This window comes from Sparus aurata, chromosome 10 (genome assembly GCF_900880675.1).
Source record: "Sparus aurata chromosome 10, fSpaAur1.1, whole genome shotgun sequence".
NCBI classification, from domain to species: Eukaryota; Metazoa; Chordata; class Actinopteri; order Spariformes; family Sparidae; genus Sparus; species Sparus aurata.
The window spans coordinates 23,690,669-23,716,570 of record NC_044196.1 but is presented as its reverse complement, the minus strand read 5'-3'; the positions used below and the strand labels follow the sequence as shown (position 1 = coordinate 23,716,570).

The following is a 25,902-nucleotide window of genomic DNA, read 5'->3' as shown; positions in this document are numbered from 1 at the left end:
AATCGGCTGGGAGGAGTTCGAAAAAGTAGGTTTTCGACATTTTGTGAACTAGCGAAAAAAACGTTTGGCGGAAATGGGCGTGGCCTATACCTCGAGATTCATCCCAGTTCACTGAACGCGTGGATATAAGGTTTTTTAATGTGCGACAAAGTATATGGGAGTTATTAGCCAAAACGCACTTTCCTTAATAACAGCTCCACCTAGTGGTGGAAATTCAGAACGACAATAGATTATAAAAATTTTCGCCAGGTGTGACTTATATTCCAAGTTTGGTGAGTTTTGGGGTATGTTCAGGCAGTGAGAAAAAATGCGATCATTTTGGTAGAAGAAAAATAGCAAAAATAATCATTTGAAAAACAATAGGGTCCTTGCAGGTTCCCTGCTTGGGCCCTAATTAGTTCATTTTATCGGCAATTTGACAGTACCAAATCACATACCATCTGAAAATGCTGAATATGGGCCGATAATTGGTCTTTTTTTGTATACATAATAATGTACACAGCCAGAAAATAATTCTGTAGCGCTTTTTATGTTCAGTTTAGGTAATAATAAACAGCAGCAACAACAAAGTGTTGACAATATGGGTCTACGATTATATTCATGCCTAGCAGTCAGTAAACTGAACTTTCACAGGCTTGTATTTCAGGATTCATTGCTTTGACAGCAGATCTCTGTCACGTCTGGTGAAAAATTCTGGCTTGTATCAAGTATGAATAAAGCATTTACCTATACACAGAACACTATCACCCAGTTATCCTCAACTGTACATTAATCTCTTAACATAGCTGCTGACTTTCTATCCCTTCATTCAGTACTTACAACTTTGTGGCTTTGATTCTATTATGTAATACCACATTGGCTTTTAACAGGAAGTCAAGTCTGCATGTGACTATTAACACTTTATGGTTTTAATATGTTGGCCGGGTCTAAAATTAGAAAGAGTAATCCTCTCTCTACCCAAACAGCAACAGACAGCAGACTCAAGGCAAATCTTATTTTAGATATTTCATCTGGAGGTATTTTGTAATTGTCCATCCTCCCACACTGCAGACATGCTGGGAAATATTTGTTGTTTTTAAGACCCTCAGGTTCCCTCTACCCAGAGAGAAGAGAACGGATCCACCACAGTCCTTTGACGTGTTTTTATTAATTTCACTTTGACATCAGTACAGAGACCACACACTTTTTTTCTGTTTTATTTTTTTCCTGCAACATCTTTCCCAAAGCTTCAAAAAATTGGAACCAAAGTCATAGCTAATACAAAACAGAGCTGATGTTAGTGAACAATGTCGAGATACCAGTAGAGTCGAAAGCAAAACAAGACTCGCCAGAGACAAAAAAAAAGTCAAACACACTCCAGCCACACACTCCCATACCAATGAAAACACAGGGACAAAACAGGAAGAGGAGAAAAGCAACATGCTGTGCGGGAACAGGAGAAAATGTGTGCTGAGGTTTATTCTTAATATATATTACACTCTAAAGAAAGAAGCAGACTACGATTCTGAGAAGAAGTCATCTATTTAGCCTTGGTAGCACACTAACACAGGTCACATGGCCTTTCCTCAACTAAAGTTTCACTTAAAAAGTATTGTGCATATAGAGAGCATGTTTACAGCACAACATGTCTGGGCTGAGGTTCAGCTGGTTGAACGTTAAAGACTCAGTTCAACTAAAATACAAACAAATGTCTCAACCCCCAGGGACAGGCAGGTTTGTTTCCACTTCTCTCCACAACTACAACATACAACTTGTTTTTGTACCTGATCCACCTGCTGTTAAGTTTGTGCTCCTCACTGAACACTCTCTGAACTAATTTCTTTTGAAGAAATAATCCCCATTTTCGAAAACTGTTCTTCCAATTCTGTGAGCAGCACACGTGACAGTCTGGTGCTGGGTTGGAGGAAGAAATCCCAAAACCCTGGCATCTAAAACCAGGGTTCCACATGTTGTCTTGTAATTTGGTTGAACTGATCCTTGAGATAAATGGAACTCATGTAAACCAAACATCTAATATAATCCTGTTCCAGTAGCTTGTGTCAATTTCACTGTTGAAAATGAAATCTTAGACTTTTAAAGATGCAATATGCAACACCTCCCCATTCAAATAAATAAACTAGAGCCTGACAGATACATTGTGAACAGCCAAAATAATTTATCAGTCTATTAGATATATCAGAATCAGCATATATTGTGCACTATATGCAGTGATATGATTTTTGTTTTAGAGATTATAATACAATTTTTCTTCTCCTAATTTCTGTTTGTTTCAGTGCACTGATGTCATTTTAGACCAATTATTAAAAGTGAGTATCAGTCGGGCTCTCAAATAAACAGGATGTATAATAATATCATCAGTGTCTATATCTACTCCATCCCACCCTCTTTCATCAACATGAGTGCCAAGCGTTGGGGCCATAACCTGCCCAGCTGAGGGGCTAACATCTAGCATCAGAACAGAAATGTTGCATATTCTGGCTTTAACAGTATCAATGAGACCACCATGTATGGGGGTCAACCAAGACATCTTTGAGACGACACACAGTGGAGGGCATGCATGAGGAGAAATGTTCCACCAGAGAAAACATTCAGCACACAGGCAGATATCTGAGTAGTTGTACTTTGAGTAGTTACTGCATTGAGAAACAAAGAAAAGGGTGATCTTCACTGTTGGCCATTCGGTATTAAGGGGACATTAACTCCGTGCAAACTTAATTTAGGGGCACAATGAAGTGAACAGCAACACTAACATACTTGTCATTTCATTTCCTTCTATATAATCTCCCTTTAAACAATATGGAGACGAAACAGTAGTACTAACATATGACTATGTTTTTCACGGAGTTCAAAAACACCATTAAAACAATCACGAGTAATAATCATATTAAACAAAAAGTCAGGGTCAAGAATATCATACAGCCTATATAAAGAGTGAGAATCTGTTTCCAGCTTACACTATGACATGCACTTCATGGCAGTCAAAAAAAAAGAACAAAGTGACAAACAGAGCTCATTAATATCCACTCCCAAAACTGCTTCCATATTCCCCAGCTACATCCTTTACTCAAAAATGCACCCCCAAGCTATGTTACACTGAACCCCAATCTTTAAATGTTCTCACAGGTCAATGTTGGGGTTGTATGGAGTCTAAAATGTGCCAGAATAATGGTCATAGACTCGGTATAAAAATGTAATGAGTTGATACTGTTCCACCAACATCAGCAACACTCGCCAAACACAAAACTTTTGTGATTCTATCTTAATATTAAATTACATGTACTGAATCTAAAAGAACGGTAAAGGAAACAGAAAATGTAAAGATTTTTCATTTATCAATTAATCCAAATTAAATTATGTGCAAAGTTCATTCTTTACCTTCCAAGCCCCCCCCCCAAAAAAAAAAAAAGTAACAGAGGAACACCCAGCTCGCTTTACAAGCTTTTTCTGGAATACCTAAATAGATCTGTATTCAAACTCAAACCTTCAAAAAAAATAAAAAAATAAAAAAACTTATAAAGAGGACCTTTATGTGGTCTATTTTTGTGGCACACTCTGGACTCCATATTTTTTAAACCCTTTAAAACTCAACATCGCTCAGTTGTTGACTACCTCAAAACATCGAGCTGGGATACCATTTTGAGAATCGAGGGTGTGAACATACATCAGAGGTTGTTTCTCTTAACCTATCAAACGATCAGGAATTATTTCTCAGGAGGACTCTGAAAGACCTCCAGTTTAAAATTATGACACTTAACATATCTCTTACAATGCTGTTTTCAAGCTAGTAGGGAGTCAAAGCAGCCATCCTATGATTAATATCAATAATAGTTATAAGTAGTGATGAGAACAATCTAAATTTACAAGTGAACGTGAGACCTCAACACTTTGTGGCTTGAACAGTTGCAACAAAAGGAGTTAGGACTGCTGTAAGTGAGGGAACTTCTTCGATATAAAAAGCGAGGCTAACATGTTCCATACAGCAGAGAGAGCCTGTACTTGTCTTAAGGTGTATTTACATACAGAAAACTGTTCAAAAAATGCATCTGATCAAAAAAGGGTGAACTAGACCAAATTATCACAGCTGGTTCAGTGTTCCAATCCTTTCACTTCGACCTGCTCTTGGCTTTAAAAAAATAAAAGTTCAGTGCATTGCAGAAACTTACATAAACAAGTGCCTGTATGGTGAATGGAAATAAACTCATTAACAGGCCACAGGCTGCTCAGTAACAGCAAACCCACTACCAGCTCCTTAACATGAACTCATATCTATCCATACAACAGCTGCAGAGGAAGAGAGCAGGAGAAGACTAGCCACAATAACACCCAAAAGGTTGGTTCGATTCCCTTTTTTTATTTTGTTTTTAAATGTTTACCTTTAACTTTTCCAGCTTTAATCATGTGTTTATCTTGAAGGAAATGTGGTTTAAAGTACAGACATTTGCTTTTTTGCGACACAACAGCTATCATCCAATCCCTGCTAGCTGTACACGACAAAACCAGGTCATAGAATTCAGTCTAGTTCACTCGACCCTGCCTCCATTCCCCTGTGTGCCCACAGACAGTAGGGGTCTGCCGCGGCGTTACATCACTTCCTCACTAGCGACGTGCTCCCTGTCTGCACAGGCACAGTTCTTTTTAATGCTTGCAAGTTAAGCTGCGCAGTAGTTTTACATTGAATATCGAGTAGCTCAGATTTTCTACCTAGCAAGGTTCAGTGTAGTAGGGTGCTGATGGTAGAAGGAGTAGGGAGGAAGAGGTTAGACTGGGGGCGGGGGTTATCTGGAGAAGGGGAGGAGAAGGGAATGGGTTTAAGATGGTGATGGACATGAGAATGATAGTGACATGAAGGATTCCTATTAGGGGGGTGATCATTCAGTTTTGCTGCGCTTCATAGCTCCGGGAAGTTTCTCTTGCAACCTAGGAGAGAAAACAAAAATAGTTAAAAAGATCTGGATCGGTGGATGAAAACTACACTGCAACATGACCACGTAGAATACACTCCATAGAGATAATCAGACTACACTTACTTGGCCATTGTAGTGTTGACTTGAGTACGTGCCAGGTCAATGTACTGATCAATCTGGGTCTGTGAGGAAAGAAGATGAGAGAGAAGGTGAACATTTGTCTAGTAAAACAAATCCTGTCAACAGAGACAAGCCAGGCATCACTGTGAAATCCCACAATCATTGATCATGAGAATTTGCTCATCCGCTGCTTCTGTCCAAAAATGAGAATTAGCTTCAGCTAATTTTCATTTTGGGAGAGAGTAAACACCGCACCCTGCTGGAAAATGGTGGACTGCTATTTTGTGTTGGAAACTAGCTGAAAGAACTTGCTGTAACTCTGAATTTTGAGCATGAGCTCAGATAATGGATTCAAAGTGCTCAAATTAGTTTTAAAGAATGGCCACTAGGACAAGTAACAATGCTTAGTGTTAGATGTGGTTGAACAACACATTTTGCGTATACCCCAGGTTAAGGAGCAGGGTGATGAGCTCCGACATCCAGAAGGAGCTTAGAATGAAACCATTTCTCCACCACACCAACTTGAGTTGGTTTGGCTATATGGGAGCTACACTGTGGAGTTATTATCAGCCCACCATTTTCCATTGCGTCTGCTGTAAGAATGCTTTGTAATCCCCAGAAGGAACTGGAGTCAAGAAATAACTAGAGGGGCGTTTGACCTACATAGCTAAGCTTGCTACTATCACGATCTAGACCCTCTAGATTAGCAGCAGAAATGGGCTGGCTGGCTGGCTGGCTGGCTGGATGGTTGAACCATATGACCAACTGTGCATCATCTAAACCTTGGCCAGTTGCAGTTACTGTTATGATAACAGTTTTCTTTTGGTAAGTGTACCTGCCTGAATGTACATAAAATTCCCAAATTTTCACCCACCCCACTATTGAGGTCAACATTTAAAACACAGTTTGGATCACATTTGACTATTAAAATGTTAAAGCAATTACCTTGACAACATTAGACCAAGCATCAACAGGGCCATAATGTGCAGACAAAGAAGTGACAACAAACCTAATTTTAAGAGCAAGCATGAAGTGTACCAAGAGACACTCTCGGTAAATAAACACAACAAATGTCTGCTCATGAAGCCTTCGTCAAATGCTTGATGAGTACAATCCCTATAACTCTAATTTTGCATCATGTGCATCAACATGATAATAACGGCCCCCCTTATTTATCCGAACAGTGGAATGACTTCACATTCTCCGCAGCTGGGTGCTGGACAGCAACAACAGAGATGCAGAAAGCCTTCAGTGTCTGATGAAGACTGGAGTCATCCAGTGAGCTCACTGCTGATGGGTATGTTCTCTAACAAGTGATGTCATCGCTGCTTTCAGGGAGGGTCTAAGACTCAGCTGGTCATTAGATACATTTTTCATCATGACCTGTGGCTGAGGGTCACATTTTCACCTTGTTCTTCTCGTAGACTGGCGGCACAGCGAAGAGGAGGATGTCAGCTGGAGAACATAGAAAAGGAGATGTCAGGAAATCAAAAGCATACTGACTAAATATTACAGGTACATATCGGGTACACTGTAATAAGGCTCCATATATTACAAGACTGACCCAAAGATTCACCTAGGGCAGAGAGTCCTTGTTGCAGAATTGTCTCAGGACTAGTCCACCCGTACACAGAAATTTTTGTATAACAGGGTTTTAAAAATCTGCATCCAGATGATTTAGCATAATTTCAGAAATAATGTTGATCCATACAACACACATACATATTACATCTCTAGTCATGGCATGCGTGTTGCTGTTAACAGGAAGGTTTGTTGTTTGATTGTATTATCTGGTGCGTTGCCTAGCTACAGAGAATACTATACTGATGAGACAAGGAAACATGACTGCTCTTGACTGATCATAATTTGTCAGCAAAAAATTGTAAGCAGTCGTTTTTGTCTCTTTTCCATCGTTGTCTTATTAATGGCTGTTTGTGTCTTTCTAGATACAAAAAAAAAACAGAAAAACACCAATATTATAACACATATCCCAAGTTCACATTTGCCAACGATAATACAAACACTGATGAATGTATGTCTGTGTCACTCTTCCCAAAAGTCTGTTTCTGCCTGTCTAGATGTGAAAACTGAAAACAGCGCTTCTGAATATCTTCACCCTGGCAGGACCCCAGGCTCAATTTTAATGCTGTGTATGGAAGGCGAAAACGCATACGAAAGCTTTGTTTTAATAAATACCTGTGTGCGTATGGACAGGGCCTGATATTACTGCCATCCATAGTGCTGTTAACATGAGGGGTTGTACTTTGTAACAGTTTGGGTGAGTTACATCCACATGAATGCCAGGACCCACGGTTTCGCAGCAAAATAATGCATTGTAATATGATGATGATGGATGTCATTCACTTGACCTGTTAGTCCTCTTAATGTTGCTGCTGATCCATGTAGCACCCTATAATGTTATAATTTCCTGAAAATGTAATAAAATTTGCACATAACTCAATCGAAAATGTAATAAAACCCAATAATGTAATAACCTCACCAAAAATGTAATAAAATATCCTGACTGATATTGTAATAACATTTCTACCGATAATGTAATACCTTATTACATTATTGGGAATTTATTACATTTTCAGGTGGGTTTTTTTTTTTCAAAACTGATAATGTAATACTTCACAGATAATGTAATATATATGTTAATTTTCAGTCCAGAGTTCTACATTTTGTGTTTTAAGAATCTAAGAATGTCATATTCACTGGATTTGAAACAACAGAATGACTATTGGGTTAAATTGCAGAACGTGAGTACCATACAACCAGTAGGTGATTTGTTAATTTTTAACAGGGGGGATGGTCCAATGGGACCACCACCCTGCCCCGACACACCTATGTACACCTCCCAAAGGACATTGTTGCAGGACGCCTAACCATAACTGACATTTCCAATTCTACAATTCCATTTTATCCAGTTATCTCCCTTCTCTCCCCACTACAATTGTATTTTTATAACTGTATTAAATGAATGAGTAAATACACCTTTAAATTGTAAGCAGTGGACTGAGTTTATTCAGGCAGGTTTTCTCATGTTCCTCACACTACACTACAAGCAGGGTTCTTTTAAGTTACATGACTCACATGACCCCTTGGAATTTTTTACCGTCTAAATTCCTTGAAGGACACACAATGAACATTGTGCAAAATAGCAGAGCCCGACCGACTTATCGGTATTTGCCTTTATTGATTTATCGGCTGATTCATAAGGTTTTAAAACCTTATATTTAAAAAGTCAAATGCAGAAAAACATGCTTGGGGTAATAAAAAATTGGTGTAATGACACAGTTTGCCCAGCAGAGTGTTTCAATGGGGGATAAAACAGCTGGTATCAGGAAATGTAACAGCTACTTCACTAATGGTTAAACTATAAACAAGCACAAAAATGACAATTGGCAACATAACGTAAGCCACCATGTTCTGAACAGACATACTTAGAAATGCTAACAAAAAGTAACATTTTGTTTTTAGAACATAGATAGCAAACTTTTGTTGATCTGGTCATTTTTTAGTTTTTATACAATCGGGAGTCCGTACAAGGCGTTTTATTTAGAAAATTGACCGGATGCTCTATGCCTTTCCTGCATCTCTGACTTCCTGTTAGCGCGATCTGCGCTGTGCAGCTTGTTGCAGCTTTCGTCAAAAATAGACCAGGCAGCTGGATCGCAAAGCAGCCATGCCTGGCTTGACTCCACAGTGCACCGGAGCTGATCGCGACCACTCGTGATTTGTCACACACTATCTGCTGCTTGCGGATGGAGAGTGATGGCAGGTTGACAAGGGGGATGCTTTTTGGTAATTTTGCCACCAAGGGGGACTGCATCCCCCCTCAAATCGCCTACTGCATACAACCCAAGGAGGTACGTCCATCACCCACTCAGTAGGACCAGGATGTAGTTGCATGTCCCTGATTATTTGCACATGTGCATATGGCTGTATGGTACTCAAGGTCTACAATTTAACTTAATAGTCATTATGTTGTTTCAAATCCAGTGTATATAACATTCTTAGATTCTCATAACACAAAATGTAGAACTCTGGACTGAAAATTAACATATATATTACATTATCTGTCAAGTATTACATTATCAGTTTTGAAAAAAAAAGACCCAACTGAAAATGTAATAAATTCCCAATAATGTAATAAGGTATTACATTATTTGAAACAATGTTATTACAATATCAGTCAGGATATTTTATTACATTATTGGTGAAATTATTACATTATTGGGTTTTATTTACATTTTCGATCGAGTTGAGTGCAAATTTTATTACATTTTCAGGCGTTATCACATTTTCAGGAAATTATTACATTATAGGGTGCTACAATCCATGTTTAATTTACAGTATTATTGCTTTAAAAAGTCACGTTTGATGTAGACATATTTATAATTCATTTATCAGTTTATTTGACAGGCAAAATCTCATTAAAATACGACCGATGTAATGCATGTAGGACTTCCATCCATCCATCCATTATCTAAAACCGGGGCTGGAACCGAGCCCAGCTGATGTTGGGCGGCGGCGGTGTACATCCCGCCTGGACAAGTCGCCAATTCATCACACAGCTGACATATAGGGTCAAACAACCACTTAGGCTCACATTCACACCTACGGGCAACTTAGAAGAACTGATCAACCTGACTTTTTCTTGCAGGTCTTTCGATTGTGGGAGGTAGCTTAAGTACCTGAAGAGAACCTACGCAAACACGGGGGAAATGTAAAACATGCTTTTTTTGCTGGTTCAAACCAAACCTACATTCTCGCATCTATTTTTGGGATAAAGATGATCAAACTTTGATGTACTGCTTTGACATCCATCATGGGACAGTACAGTCTGGTTAGCTGCTCACCACTCCTTACACAACCATACAGCTTCTGAGCCAATTTGTTAACCCACTGCACATCACTTGGACCAGCAGACTATATGAGCATGGTGGCCTCATTAAAAACACCCAAGGGCTGTTGTGGTCTCACAGAGACAACTTTTACATACTGCTCTGATTTAATAGCACACCATGTTATTATGTATGCTTCTATTAGAAAATGCCAGTCACCATAATCTGACTCTGTTCAGACATTGTAAAACTCCATCGCTTTTTCTGTGATTTCCCATGAATAAATTAAAGCACTTCTTTGACCTATATTTTGTCCTTCTTGGTTTGCATTAAAGAGCAGTTTTTTTTTCTCTTTAACCGGTCAAAGCAACTTATAACAAAGACGGTGGAAAGCAAGCAGAGATGTGATCAAATCAGACATATCTTAAAATTTAAATTAAGTGAGTCAAGTGAATGTAATTGCTTGTTGTTAGCAGTACCTCAATTAGCAGTTATTGATCTCATTTGACCAATAGCAAAGACTAAATGTGGTTGGTTGAACTAACCAGTGTCTAGTCTATTAGACTCGATCAATTTCAAGGCTTTCATAATGAGAAAGTAGTTGTCTTTGTATCATCTAATGGGTTAAGAGTACAGCACAGGAAACTCCGGCGAGCTGCAAGAATGTGTCGAAATTTTCAAGAAATCAGTCACTTTACACAATATGATACTGTGGTGCATTTTCCTTTTAATCGCGACTTTAAATTCAATGGGTAAATGAATGTGAATGTGGCCTGACTCTTGGTTCCCACGGTACTTACCCAGGATGAGAATGGTGATTCCATTGAAGACAGCTCCTACGTAGGTGAACAGCCACATGACCACAGCCAGCTGGTGAGGACAGCAGACAAAGCAGTCAACAGGTCAACTCAGAGAAGTGAAGCATTTGTAGGACTACATCCAACATGTCATGTATGACTAGTTCACAGTTTAACTTCTATTTGAGGACATCATTGGGTAAAATAATAGTGGCCTACACAAACTAATAAAGGCCAGAAAAACACGATGATGGTGGGCGCAATTGTACTTTAAAAGGTAAATTCAGAATATAATAATGGTCACTTCTACAGCACTTACTCCATTAGTGAAACAACAGTCATACTCAGCACCTTGCTAACAACACTTAAAATAATTCTGGTGCTCATTAATTACTTTTATTTCTACCTCTTATTACTTCATGATTATGCAATCACTGTAAAATGGTAGGGTTTGTTGCTGGGAGGATTTTAATGTAAAACATCTTTTTTAAGTTTCATAAATATGATCTAAACAGTTATCACAAGTTGAACTGACTGGAAGTAATTAGTTAATAGAGAAGACAAGCTGAGAGTAGCGGGATGTGGAATACAATGATGTTGAATTTACTGAAGGTTTAAAATGTGAGCCGAGGAGAAATTACATTGGCCTCCGACTAAAATATCAGATCACATCAAATATTCATATTAGAAACATGATTTGATTCCCAAGTTCCTCTGTTTTATAAGCTTTTTTCAAACAAAGGCCTGGTCCTCTCTGCCTCTCTGTATTTGAATGAGAATCAGGTGCCAGTCACTTGCCGTTTTTTTTTTTTCTATAAGTTTATTTGAAAACAGGGACAGTGCACATTAATAACATTGCTGTAAATGTGCCAGAATTAGCCAAGAGGCTATTTTTCATCTGTAGTCCCTGGACAGATGTTAAAGTCACCCTAAAAATAGAACAGAATATACTACCTCTGATAGGATGCAGTTCAGTTGGCAATAACCTTTTTAAAATTATTTATCACTTGGGTTACAAATGAGCGGTTTCTTCCACTCAAGAATATATGTCACCTGGTGATCTGTATTGATCTAAAATCAGTCTTGAATGCATGTGTTTATAATGACTTTGTGGCCACAAGTCCTGCAATTGTGGTACAATACGCAAAACACATTAACATATTACATCATAAACTCCATATTTTTCAATGGGGCAGAAGGGGAGATTTAAGATTTTTTGTTGTTTTGTTTTTTTATTAAAAGGCGCATCTGAGGGGATCTTTAAGTTGACGACTGGGGCTTTTTTAATCTTCACCATCACAGAGGTGAGACACCAAATACTGTTCTAAGCATTTCTAGCATTAATTTGTGATTAATAAAGATGGCAGTTGTATTAAGGGCTATCCAGGCTGGGCAAAAGAATAAGAATAAGCCAAATTCCCTGTATTGGTTTGAAGGGCCATGAACTTTAAAGAATAAGCTGGGACCCAAGTCAACTCCACCCCTAACTTGAATATTTTTCAGAACCTTAACATATAAGAACCCTGTAAGGCTTTAGTATTAGGTTCTTCCACTGTACTTTAGAAACTGGGGTGTTTTGGGTCTACGTCATAAGAAAAGCCACAGTGGGACTGTCCTCATTTTTGTGTGCTGTCTGGTAGGTGAGACAAGTAAGCAGTTGTGGGACAGACAACAATTGAACATGGTGCTGATACTGTTATTAATTTTCTGCCATGTTTATGTGAAAATAAAATATACACTGAATTGATAGAGGTGAATCCAGGGCAGTGTAACATATATGAATATTTCTTCCATCACTATCTTTTTAGGATGTAATGACACATCGCCTAGTGGTGATCAACAGAGTGCCAAAAACACCTGAAAACACCTGGAAGCTGCATTTAGTACCAGCTAGATGCCTGTGGCAGTTACTACATGACAGTCTGAACATCTTCACTTCCCTTAACTTAACCAGCTTCTGTTTAATTTGGTCTTAGTCCTGTGTCAAATGTGCAGTTTTTTTTGTTGGGTTTTAATTGTTTGAAAGCCTGAGCATTTTTGTCTAAAGAAAACTGTAGCTATTTTAATCACATTTTAGTCAATGAAAACTGTTTTCAGTCTTTTTTTTTTTCACTTTCTTTTTTATTTATTCACAAAGACATGAGAAAAAACAAAAACATGAGATCATCATGGGTGTTACAGTTAAAATCAAGGTATTCTTTTGTTTTCAGTCTTTTTAATCAAATTTCTTTTGTAGTCATTAGATTTTATTGAACATTTCAGATAATTTACTCAAGCCAGAATGTTCATCTTATCATTTGATGAAAATCACATGTTGAATGATTAGGAGTTCAGCTGATTGATAAGGAATGCATTCCTGCAGAATGTGTCTAGTTCAGGCTGCTCAGCTGAACTGAATGTATTTCAACTTAGAACTATGGAGTTTGTCCCCTCCTCTTACAGCAGAGTCACATTACAAAGGCCGGGACAGGAGGAATGATAACAGCAACTAGTGGCTCTCTCCACTCACATATGGCATGTGCATACTGTACTAAGACAAATTTAGTCATTACATCATAATTCAGACACACTTTGACCTAGAACGAGCAAACCACACTGCTGCTGTAAAAAAATGAATCAACACGTTCTGTTCTCTAGTCGTAACTCCTTCAGTTGATGTTGTAACCTTATCCAGATGTGTATTCACTTTTCTTATGAAAAGACATTCTTGAAGAATATTCATTTAGTTGTTATGTCACCCTTTCTCCGTTTATCAACATTTTGGAGGCACATTAATAGATCGCAGTGAGACAGATGTGTTTCATGACAGCTGGATAAACTGTGTGACCTGACCTCTTATCAGTTTGGGTTATATTCTCTAAATAGCTACTGGAATTTACTATTATTTCACTGATTTCCCCCAGTGATGAGTGACTACTGTATAAATCAGAGCTATAAAAAGGCTGCACCCCGGAGAGGGGTCTTTATGGGACAAAGAGGGAAAAAATTCTAATCAGAATAAATCATTAGAGCTCAGGGTGACAGTGGACAGTTACTGAAGGCTGGAGCTGCTCACCTTCAGGGAGTCCACGAGGTCCTCAACCAGGAAGAGGCGGCTCATCTGCTTCAGGGCTCGGTTGATGTAGGTCAGACTGGTGTCCACGTGCTTGCGGAAAGTCTCTGGGGGGATGCTGACATCCTTATCCATCAGCGCTCTGCAGAGAGGGAGGAGGAGACGAGGGTGAGCACAAAATGAGGCTTAACGTCCAGGCTGAAAATCCTGCAGGAAAACAACGTAACGAGCCAGTGGTGAACAGCTTTAATGGGGAAGCTAATAGAAGGCTCATCTTTTTATAAAATCATCTTACTTCATAGCACAAACTGACCATACCAATCTGTGTACGGTTAAGAGAGGTGTTGATTAAGACTTACGACCCAATGGTTACTTGGCCAAGACTAGTGATTTCTTTCTTTCAAAACTCAGTTTCCAGTCTGCACTCTTGGGATGTCAGGCATGATGTTTTGAAACTATAGTGGCTGAAGAGTTATTTCAAAATGGAACAAACTGAAAATTGAACGAACTACTACCCACTACTTAAATTTCCATTTTATCTTTTTCTGAATTATGAGCTATGAAGAGGATCTAGCGTTGAGCCTTTGAAGAGGAGCTGTGTTGTGAACTCTGAACCATTGCCCTGGGCTCTGGCTCCACCATAAAAGTTGTTCTTTAAAAAAAAAAAGCAGAAAAAAACGGCAGAGGTTAAATCAGGTACTATCATGCCTGACCTCTAACACTCCGAAACTTGGTTGTCTTTCCAGCTGTGCATGGTTTAATGGTTTATATGAGACAGTAGTTTAAAACACGTGGTATTAAAAGAGGCAGCATGGCTCAGTGCACTGCAAGGACTTACATCTCAAATCAATTATTTATCCTTCTTACATTATTCCAAACAGAGGGTAAAATATATTATCTTATCATGGGTGAATGATATGTTCTGTTGTGTTGCAGCAGCGTGTGCAACCCAGAGCATTTAGCAACCTAGCGAGCATTCCAAGTAATGACTAGTTCCTTTTTCTAATGTAAAATAAACATTAAACTTTTCTTTTTTTTTTAGGCTTCAAAAATGTAGGGAGCAATTAAAAAAATACTGACAATCTTTTCTGCTTAAAGGAATTAATAGATTGATATGCTCACATTTCATGGTCTGTTTTCACACAAGAGAAAGAGTTGTCCTGAGAGAAACACGGAATTCTTTGCCAATTTGAGCATCAAACTAATAACAGATTTTTTGGCCTTACCAAAGGGAGGTCAATCAAATCTAAACAATATGAAAAAGGTCAAAGCAAAGTACTTTGGAATCTTTAGTGAGGCTTTGATCTTACTTGAAGGGGTGCCCATCGCTAGACTTCTGCACGGCCTGGACGACAGACTTGTAGATGCGGAAGGTGATGGTGACACAGAGCAGGGCCAGCAGCAGGTAGGAGATGACGCTGATGACGCTGAAGGCTGCCAGTGACAGCAGCAGCAGCATGGACAGGCCGAACACCAAGCCCGACTTCTTGGGGTCTCGCCAGTGTATCAGATCCTTCACTGCAGAGAGGTGGAAGGAGTTGGTTAGAACAATATTGGTTTGCCCAGAACTGGCCTACAATGAATTTACACCAACGTAAACTTTAAAACAGGGGCAGATTAGAAAATAGGAAAGGTTTCTTTCTAAATAGGATTTACATGAAGGACTCGGTTTTTTCTGCAGATAAATTCAGGGCACAGTCACAACATGAGCATTCAGTTATTTGTTTGCAACAAGTTGGTTTAATGGAAAAATATTGTTATTGGCCTTGCAAAACTTGAATGAATCTCCTTTGGCATCTGCAGTTAAAAAAAAACTGAGAAAGGGGCGCTGCTGTAGATGCCTGTCTCATGTTTGTATGCTTGTCCTGTGAGGAATCGTGCATGCAGAAGCGACAGCCTCTATACAAGGCGGTTATGTAATGAAGGAATGGGTTGGCCCCCCTTAAACTGCCACTCGTTCCCTCTGCGTGGGGAAAAAGGGGATATTTAAAAAATCCTTGTGTAAGTGGTAGAGAAACCACGTGGACTGATGCCTCAGGGACAGTTCAGGCCTCAGTGCTCCAGCTACTGTAATGGGCCCAAATGTTATATTGGATCTTAACACACATATCACAGAAAACTGAAAACAGCTGCAGCCATTTCCTATGTAGTAGGACACCGACTTCCATTACACAGTCAAAAATGTAGACAGCATACATTTTAGAAATGGATATTTTTTTTATCAAATCAGAGAGACCTGTGTTGCTCAAATCCTATATTTTGCCAAGTGAGCCCTTACAGCCCCTCTGACTTTAAATCTTTGGCCTCACGGAGTGCACATAGATTTTTGCTCATTATATGGGTATGGCGGTAAGAATGCATGATATGGTCAAAAAATTATGTGATTATTTTGACAGATTACAAAATGATTCATGATTGGTGGGCATGATCATTGCATCATATCTGTTTTTGGTACAGACTTTTTTCGAGTCTGTGCCAAACAAACTTTTTTTTTTTTTTTACATCTGGGAGGACTTTGGGGGATTTGTGTGCTAGGATATCTTTGTAGCACTAAAGCACTTCATCATAATGCTGTTTTGTTGCACAGTGTACATTTAGCAATACATTGCAGCTTCTTGTGATTTGGAGAATGCAATTGGCCACACTGAAATTTCCATACAATTCTGAGTAGTTGTGCAGCCCTACTTTAAACAACAGTCTGAAAGAAAGTGCTCTCATGACTCTCAGCGATATGGTGTTAATACCAAAACTTAGTTAATGGTGCTGCCACTCTGGTCATCTTTCTGTGCAGCACCATAGTAAATATGAGGCGCAGTGGCCTGCTTTCACTGTGCTGCTCTTAAAGCGACACATACAACCACAGGCCTTCTAACACCATTATGGATGATTTAAATCATGATGTACAGAGCTCAGTTGTCTATCGCTAACAGCTATCTGCCCAACGATAGTCACCACTGATGATGTGAATAAATGCATAAGCATGCCTTGTGTTATCTGAATCTAAGCCATCTGCTATTTTGTCTTCGACTGGGTATAAATGTACCTAATCCCATCAGTGAACATTTCAGACCAATGTTCCCTCGAAACTGGTAGCTGACCTACAGCACATTACCCAAAATAACAAATATTCTGTCAGTTACTGCCCTACATGTCCTGTGAAATAGAACTGATGAAAATGATTCAATTGGCTACTTTTCAGTAATTTAATAGGCAAAAACTCCAACCATTCTCTGGTTGCAGCTTCTCCAATATGAGAATTTGATGCTTTGGACTGCTGGCTGAACAAAAAGACATTTGAAAATGAAAACTTGGAATTTTGATGGTAATGTCCCATAATTTTCTGAAATAGTATTGACTCAAGTAAACAATATTGAAAACAATTGTTAGTTGTAGTCCCTGTTTAGTAAATTGAGGCCTGTGTGCTCAGGTTTGGTAGGTTTCTGGTTTTGCCAGTCCGGTCTACACATTTAAGCCTGTATGAGATTAAGCAAACTGACTTAACTTGAAGCCTTGTTTTAATTGTCCTCTATTATAATTACTGCATTATGCTGTTAATATACTTCCTGTATTTGTTACAGATCAAATGGCATCTACTATTCCAGTGACGAAAACCCTTCATTTCTTAATCTGCCAAGAACTAGGGAAAAGTTTTTCTCTGAAAACATGTTAATGAAGAAAAGTTGTTTGGCTGGAGAACCAAAACAATGATGGGCAGCAACGATAAATTACAAGCAATCTTAAGGACTAACTTTTCAATTGGAGTAATTGGCAATAACATTATTTGACAATGTAAAAAATCATTATGCCTGTTCAAACTGTGCTTTGTCTGTCATTTAACCACATTACAAATCCTGACAGTAGTTATTGCCTGAAAAGGGAATGAGTACACCTGGGTGTACACGTCACAGCCAAGCCGAGCCTGAGGTGATAAACACCTGTTACTACTGTCGGGCTGACCCAGGGATAAAAGGAGTTTGACGGGTTTGATGGAAGATTTCAAAAAGGGGGTTCTTTTACCAAAAACTTGGATGGCAATGCACCAAATGTCAAGCATTTTCAGCATGACAACAGGCAAACCAACTGAAACAAACTCACCTAGCCAAATGTACCCCGCCTAATGACCTACTCAGTTGTAGAGCAGCACTGCAGAGAAGCACTAAAATAGCACAGCTCATGGCTGTAGGGGGGAGGATTCAACAACACAGGCTCATCTACAGAACACGACACAAAACAGAGCTTCCTCTTTGAAAACACCAAGTCATTAACATCATAATTAGGAAACGCATACATTTTGTGCACTGTTAACAAGCTTCACTGAACAATGAACATTAGAGCATTAGACAAAGCTGTACTGACATTTCCTTATGTCTCCTCTGCACACTTTCCCCTATTTTTTGGTTGCTAGAACACCAGCACTCTGTTCTCTGATGTGCCAACTCTAGGGTAAAGTATGGTATTCAACATATGAAGACAGACCACTGAATGTGTTAGGATTACTGTCTGCATACCAGGCTCTGTGCATATGTGTTTGGAATGGAGATCATGTTTGCAGAGAAAGGGAGTGAACTGCAGAACTGGCTGCTCCTGAAAAATAAAAACCTAGTAGCTTGTACTTTGCCCTTACTCTGGTCAACTTTTAATGAAGAGTATACACAATATTTATCACAGTAAGCTGTGGTGCATGGAAACAGGCTGGTTAAGTAGCGCTCACACTCTATTATAAACATAGTTTTTAAAAAAAGTGGACAGCTGGACCTGGATGAAAAGAGGAAGATGGGACAAGTGAGGGCTGAAAGACTTGAAAACAAACTAATTTGCCAAGATGGCCTCTTGCCTGAAACTGGAGTATTAATCATGGCACCAAAATAACTGATGGCCTTAAAACATGCAATCACTTTTGCATTTCTTTGTCTTTTTTGTGCCATGCCTTAACATCATGTCATTGTCTTCATCTAGTCTGCTGCGGAGAGCTGCATCAAAGTAGAAACCTGACACTGGGGATTGACTGTAACCCGTGACTTCCAAGGTTCTTGCAAGCCAATGCTTGTGCACCATATTCAAACCCCCACCCATTCTCCCGTCAATGGCCCACTGCAGGGCTGTAAAAGGACAGAGGGCAAGAGAGCATCAAAAGCTCAGATGGAGTGGGGGTCACCTGACCATATGCAGCCTTTGTGCTCATATAGCAAACTACATTGTAGTTTGGATACTATAATCTCTGATGACTGCTGTCTCTACTGCCAACCACGTCTCCACGACTTTCTACATAAAGATCGTGTATCGTAGCTAAACAAATACATATTTCAAACTTGACACAATCTCCTTAAATGTGAACGGTTCGGGTAATGCGGTAATCGATGAGATTATCCAAATGCCATTTAGCATTATGTGTAAATCAAAAGGCGGTGTCCCTGAACATTGAGAGGTGTGTCTCTCCAGTGAGAGCTGTGTGTGGTATTCTTTATTGCATCACAAGCACACCTGCTCCGATCACCTAAGCGCATTTTAGCATAGCACACATGTGCTTTAATGCTGTAGTAATCTGGACTAGAAGCTAAGGGTTTTGTTAGTCCATGGCAGATGATGACAAAATCTTCATATTCATGCTTATGATCAACTGATTCAGCTAATTCTAAACTAAATAAGCTAATTCTTCAACTGAGCTAAACCTTGTTAAACCTGGAGTAATTAGCATCAGCAAAATATGAAGTGACTTTTTCAACAGTAACTGTTAGAGATTGAAAAAAACCAAAAAAAATTGTCATCTTAATGATAAAACAGTTTTGTGTGTATTGCAACATCTTTCTCTCTTTCATTTTACTAATTTAAGTTCTGCTTGTCACAAAAACAGTGACCCCACTTCAGTCCCACACAACTACAGTCCAATTAATTGATTGTGAACTTTTAAAAGGAACACTGTACAAAAGTGTAGTGTGACATTTAAATCAGGTATAGACACTTGAATTTTGATGTGTCTGACCCAATTAATTTTTTGCATACTAAGCCCTTTATGCTCTCTTAGTATAAGTCTTTGCTGACAGCTGAGAAGTTGCAACTATTTGTCAAAGTGCAAAATGCAATCCACAGATCAAAACAAGGAAATGGCTAGGGAGAGTGCTGTCTTTTAGTCTTGCCATAACACCTGTTCCTACATTTATAGGATATGTAAACATAAGCCACTTTTCACAGCCTGTTCAAGGCAGGAATGTTGGGACATTATTCCACCCCAAGATTCTGTACAAAAGGTTAGAATGGGAAAGAGGGTAGAATTGTTGTTTTGCCACTGAGCCAGCAGTGAAGGTATAACAGAACTGAATTGACATCTTTGCAGAAAGTGTGCATCAGTGAGCTGACATTAAAAGGGTCTGACAATGTGAAATGTGTGCCACACACCAGAGGAGGATTTGAAAAGCAGCAAACTGTACGTAGAAACTAACTCAGTGAAGAACAGCAACCGAAAACATCTGCAAATTGGGGAGACAATGAGGTCCAGAGCCCCATAACATCTGATAAGAGGATGGGATCAACTACCATAACAGAGATGGTAAATTATTGTTCTTGCCATGCATTTTTTATGTTTAGAAAGCACTGCCCAATGTGCAAGTTATATGGCATCACAGTATAGGCCAACTCTGTTGTGTTACGCGTCATCCCTCTTTTGGCTCCATAACACTGGCATGCCATCTAAAAATCACACACTGGAATGGCATTATGCTGCAGTTGTGTGGTTCATTGTTAAAAAAAACAAAGCCAGTTTAATAAAGTTATTGTTGCAGCTGTATTGTGGGATCTTTGTGTAAAGATAGTAAAAGGCTATGCAAACACTTTTTTGAAAAGGAGCACAGGCAGTTACAAGGTACAAGTAAGAAAAGGAGTTCCTCTGAGGTGACTGCATGAGGTTAGCAGGCCTACTGCCCAAAAGAAAGAGGTGTTACCTGATAAGTGAGTTAGTATTGCTGTCAAGACATGCTCAGCAAGATGATAAGCTTCAGCCACCAATTCGTTGATGGCTTCAACCTCTTTGGAATAAGTGCTGTCAAACACAAGGTTGCTTTGAGAACATGGAGGAGTAGGAACTGAAGTAAAGGAAGACTGCTGTATAGATGTTGCATTGGGGTTAACTTTGTCCTGGTCAGCAACTGTTGACTGCAGAGACACCATTTCCTCCTCCTCTTCTTGACTGCTGCCCAGCTCTTTAAGGGCACTGATAGTAAGCTGTTCCTGTTCAAGATCCATTACCATGGTTGGGTGGGGATGGGAAGGAGGCACATGAGTTTTGCAGAACTCAGTCTTTAATGGAACACCTTGTTGTGCATCGTCGTCATCATCATCTTGCCTCGATTTTAGGCACTCTCGCATGAAGTCCACAAAGCTATCTGTAGGCTCAGAAACTGAGGTGTCAAGGTCGACACTTTCTGTGATGCTTGTTGTGTCCTGCTGGCTATTCGAGCCCATTTTCTGTCCCAGGAGGGACTTGCCATTTACCATGTTATCTGTAACATTGGCGGTGGTCATTTTCTTATTGAAATCTTGCTCACTGATGCTTCCTAGTATCTCATTTTGTAAAGAGGAGTATGGGTCTTGGGGATAATCTCTTATAAATGACTGACCAACTGGCTTGGGGAAAGCTTCATCATTCACTGAGGCGACATCTTCCAGATTTTGACATTCATCAAGAGCATCATTTGGTGCCGTACTTGCATTCAGTGTTTCAACATGGATTCGAGATGGATCAGAAAGAAATCGTTCCTTAGCATTGCTTAGCCCTTTATCATCTATGTCATCCAAGGGAGTGGATGCATCATAATCATAATCAAAGGATTGTCTGTCATAGATATCATCTTGCATGAAGCTGGTTTTAGAAAGCAAAGCCTCCTCCATATGAGTCCCTTGTGCAGCTGTGCTGCTTTTTTGATCCATTTTGGATTGGGAGTAAGAAGTTTGTTCCACAAATGCAAGATCAGTCTTGCAAGATTTGACCAGGATATCTTGTGCTTCATCTGACCACTCATCATCATTGTCTGGGAAGTCTACCTCTTCATTTGTGATTATGAAAGGGGAGGAAGAGGTCTGTGATATTTCAGATTGTGCTTGGGTATCAGATGCCAAGTCTTTTGTATCAGTTTGATTGAGCGGGGCCTCAGGTTTTGATATTTCAGGCAGAGTTTTAAGTATCTTGTGTTTGGGAGAGTATTCAGCATCAGAGTCCACTGGTGAAGATGGAGGAGAGTAACCTTCCATGAATTCAGTTTCTACGGGACGTGGTTTGGGTGGCTCATTTTTACCATCAGTGATCTTTGTTTCAGTCATATTTGGAGCCTCTCTGGCTGGGTCTTTTACAACTTCATAATCCTCATCTTCCTCTGCTTCAAGTTCCATTTCCATCTCCTCGTCACTGTAATTTGGCTCATCAGTCTCAATAACATTAATTGTTGGAACCTGCATTAGCTTCCTCTCAGACTTTGGTGGAGGAGTCACCTTGTCCTCAGAGTGAAGATTCTGAGCTGTGGAAGCAGGGGTTGTGATAGGATCATTTGAAGCTGCAGGATCAGAAGATGGGGGAACTGAGACACCATCTTCAATGACCGTATCATCCGACTCTCCTGAACTGTCCACTTCACTTGCCTCAGGGGGCTCAAGATCTCCAGTCCAAGTGGGCTTCTTGTCATCCACTACATTCTGTTTATCTTCCATGCCAACTGTTGGGACAGCAGGAGAAGGGGAATCAAAGCCTGCGGGAGGTGCAGGTGAAGCTGGAAGCACTGAACTGCAATTTGATGGAGACTGGGCACCTGATTTCTCCTGCTGATCCCACATGTAGGCTGTTGGCAAAAAGCTAAGGTCAAACTCTGAGTCCTCCTCTACACTTGGCTGCTTCTGTACATCACTTGGATCATTCATCAGTTTTGGAGCTTCAATAGGAGAATCCATAAAAGCATCAGGGACACCAGCAAAGGCAGTGGGAGAATCAGGTATAACTATATTAGTCTCCTTCTCCTTTGATGGAACATTGTCTGACGTCAGGAGGCCTTTAATTAGATCTACAGCAGCAAAGTCTGGCACAGGAGGTAAATGCGCCTTCATCCACTCTTCCGTTTCTTCAAATTCACTCACTTGTCTTAAATCTCCAAGTACTTCAAAAGGAGATTCTGGTGACTCCTGATCAGGAGAGCCTCCTTTTTTCTGAACGGTTGCTGTAATTTTTTCAGTGGGAGATTTTGGGGTCTCAATGGAAAATTTTTCATGGTGGCGGTCTCTGAAGTGAGAGAAACCTCCATCACTTCTAAAATCAGGTTCCTTCTTTTTGGCAGCAAGAGCTTCCAGCGCCTTTATGCGCTCTGAAACAGGAGACGTCTTTATGGGTGAATCCGGTTGTCCATCTGGCGGGCCTGCTTCACTCCCATAATTGCCAGGGCTGAATGAGCCAGGTTGAGTAGGAAAGCGAAGAGATGTTGCTACACCATCACAGGGCTTGTCGGAGCCCAGGACCACTCTTTTATCTGCATTGCCATGCATGAGGAACGACAGCGAAGAGGAAAAAGGAGGGGTGGTCATATAAATCACAACATACTCAACTCCCATGCACTTCTAATATTGTACAGTGAGGCCTTAATGCTGCAGCCCAAGCATTCATGCATTGCATCATGGAAAAGTAAGGCAAATTGGTATAATGGATGGTATCTTCATGTTTATTCATGCTGCTCTTAAATAATACATAAAGTTGCCATCAGGCAGCACTCAGTATGGAACATTATCTGAATGATCAAATGAAGCAGCAAAATAAATGAAATCAACTACATGCCAGTTGTGATTTGTATAGCAAGTGTATGACTTGCAATAGACTTGCAACTTGAAGTCATTTTGATTGTGTTCATTTTTCATTCTGCACATTCTTCAGTTACTAATACACTGGAAAAAGTTTTGATTTGGAGAATGTTCTGACATCTAAAAGTGTATTAACAGGCCTTATATTTTAAATTTTCTACAAAACTGATTATTACACATCATACACCTCTAGAAAACTGGCAATCAATGAGGCCAATTGCTTCAATGTTATTAAAAAAACTTTGTTATTTTTTTGTTATTTGTGTATACTAAAGATTGATGTTACTGTAATAATCAGCTTTCAATAATACCAGAGGCCATGATCATCATGGTTGACAGACAGAACAAAACTTCCTCATTGCGTACATGCTCTTGAATAGCACAGATGCACTGTTTTTTGTTATTTACTAAAGATTGATGTCACTGCATAATCAGCTTTCAATAATACGAGAGGCTATGATCATCAAGGTTGACAGACAGAGAACAAAACTTCCTCAGTGCATCTGTGCTCTTCAAGAGCATGTATGTAGTAAGTAAAATAAAATAAACATTACCTACTGAAAACTGTCACTAACCCTGTGATGCAACAGATATGGAGTACAGCATTCTGCTACCCAGCAAGTATTTTAATCTCCACAAATGTGCTGATTGCCCTGTTCAATTAGCAATCTCCATTGACATTTTAATTACCACCACCAGCAACAACATGTGTAAGTTAAAGTCAACAGCGTATGTTATACCCCAAAACTTCAGTTTTAAGAATTTCCAACAACTCTGACCATTTTGTCCACAACCTCAGAGAAGGTGAGTTCTGCTGCACAACAAAGTAAAAAGAACTGAAAAATCTTTAGGATTTCCGACCTGAATGTAAACACAGAACCAATTCTATGCAGAATTCACCTACCAATCACATTTTTGTGCCATCTTGCTAACCCCCCCCCCCCCCCCGTATAGACACAGACTTTTCCACTGATGCACAACTGACTGGTCCACTTTGTCTTGGATTGGACTGCCACCTCCCCTGTGCCACAATACAATGCCTTGTTCAAACTAGGCCACATGAATGGACTTTTCCATCTCGCCAACAGCGTTGTAGTCCTTTGGCTCTGTGCTAGTAAACAAATTCCAAAACAGCTAGTGAGAATACATCCACGGATGTTAGGCAGGGCTAGGGCTACTTGATAAGAAACTTAACTTCCAGAGGGACTACTTGAACATGGTTCAAAAGTGGTAAACAACTTTGCCGACTAGGCATGTATTATCTGCCAAATAAGGCCTCAGTGGCCCTCCACTTCAGATTTTATGTAATCTCCTCTGTGCAATAACTGGAGCTGAGCGATTACGTTTGTGGTCTGGGTATAACAATCATTTACAATTCCCAAAACCTGATTCTACCCTGAACATGACATCTCATTCCTTACCCTGTAATCAGTGTGTACAACAAAAGCTCAGTAAAAGCCAATAAATTGACCTTGAACTAAGATTGTTTTGTCACAAATTCTCTACAAATAACATTTACTGCAATGAAACATTTAATATCCCCTAGGCACTAATTGTGGTACTCTGCATAGATTTACCAAATCACTCTAATGCATAAGCCAAGTCAGATATCCTTGCAGAGAAGCCGATGAGTCAGTAAGAGTTCAAATTCCACAGGGTGCAGTCAAGTCCTGTCATTCCTCTCTTAGAGTGAATAGGTTGGATGCTTGTGACATAAGTATTTAAGGTAATGTGTGCCTGAGAATACTGTGTGGCTCATGACATCATCTATCAATATCTAGCCTAATGTCTTACAATTTCACAAACACGGCTTTCACAGTATTGGCTACAATCTGTTTACACAGGTATAGACTTCTAACACTGAGAGAAAAAAATCACAGCACCAAAATATTCTGAAAAAAGAAGCAAAACCGGTCCAAAAAAAACCCTACTGTTTAATGCTTAAGCAAGGATGTGAGACATGCACAGAGCCTACAAAGCCATAAGCAGATAGTGGGGTGGAGGGCAAGTGAGCAGCCAAAGGCAATGGCAAGCCCAGGCCACTGCGTGGTGGATGATATTCTCCAGTGCCTCTCATCCTCCAGGGCCCGGCTTCTACAGGAGCTGGTGGACGGGGGGAGGGACTTGGATACTAGGGCAACAGGAAGGTAGGACCACCCCCACGGGACACCAACCTTATCCATTTTTAGGTTTCTGCTCTTGTGCGCACAATGTGAACTTGAACTTCTCTGCTGTCTTAAAATAAGGTGGCAATCTTGGGATTAACTTGAACCTACAGTGAGTGCTGCTGACCTAAATAATGTTCACTAGCAAGCAGTAAAGACTGAAATGGATCAGATTGCTAGCAGCTGCAG

The 25,902-nt window shown here is 39.8% G+C and overlaps 1 protein-coding gene across 1 annotated transcript; it reads right to left on the bottom strand.

Moving 5' to 3' along the window:
• Window positions 1–1,127: 1,127 nt before the first annotated feature.
• Window positions 1,128–24,485, bottom strand: rtn3 (reticulon 3). The gene is made up of 7 exons (XM_030431840.1): window positions 20,659–24,485; window positions 15,034–15,241; window positions 13,727–13,865; window positions 10,675–10,744; window positions 6,433–6,479; window positions 5,028–5,086; window positions 1,128–4,917 (listed from the first exon to the last, which is right to left on the bottom strand). Exons 1-7 carry the CDS (start codon window positions 23,303–23,305, stop codon window positions 4,869–4,871), a joined length of 3,219 nt encoding a protein of 1,072 aa, XP_030287700.1. The 5' UTR covers window positions 23,306–24,485; the 3' UTR covers window positions 1,128–4,868.
• Between the last annotated feature and the right edge of the window lie 1,417 nt (window positions 24,486–25,902).

Excerpts from the sequence above, each read along its gene's own strand:
- rtn3 (XM_030431840.1), bottom strand. The coding sequence starts at position 23,305 with ATGGGAGTTGAGTATGTTGTGATTTATATGACCACCCCTCCTTTTTCC. Across the intron at positions 13,866-15,033 it reads AGCGATGGGCACCCCTTCAA|AGCGCTGATGGATAAGGATG; the intron begins GTAAGATCAAAG and ends CCCTCTCTGCAG. Across the intron at positions 6,480-10,674 it reads AATCACCATTCTCATCCTGG|CTGACATCCTCCTCTTCGCT; the intron begins GTAAGTACCGTG and ends TATGTTCTCCAG.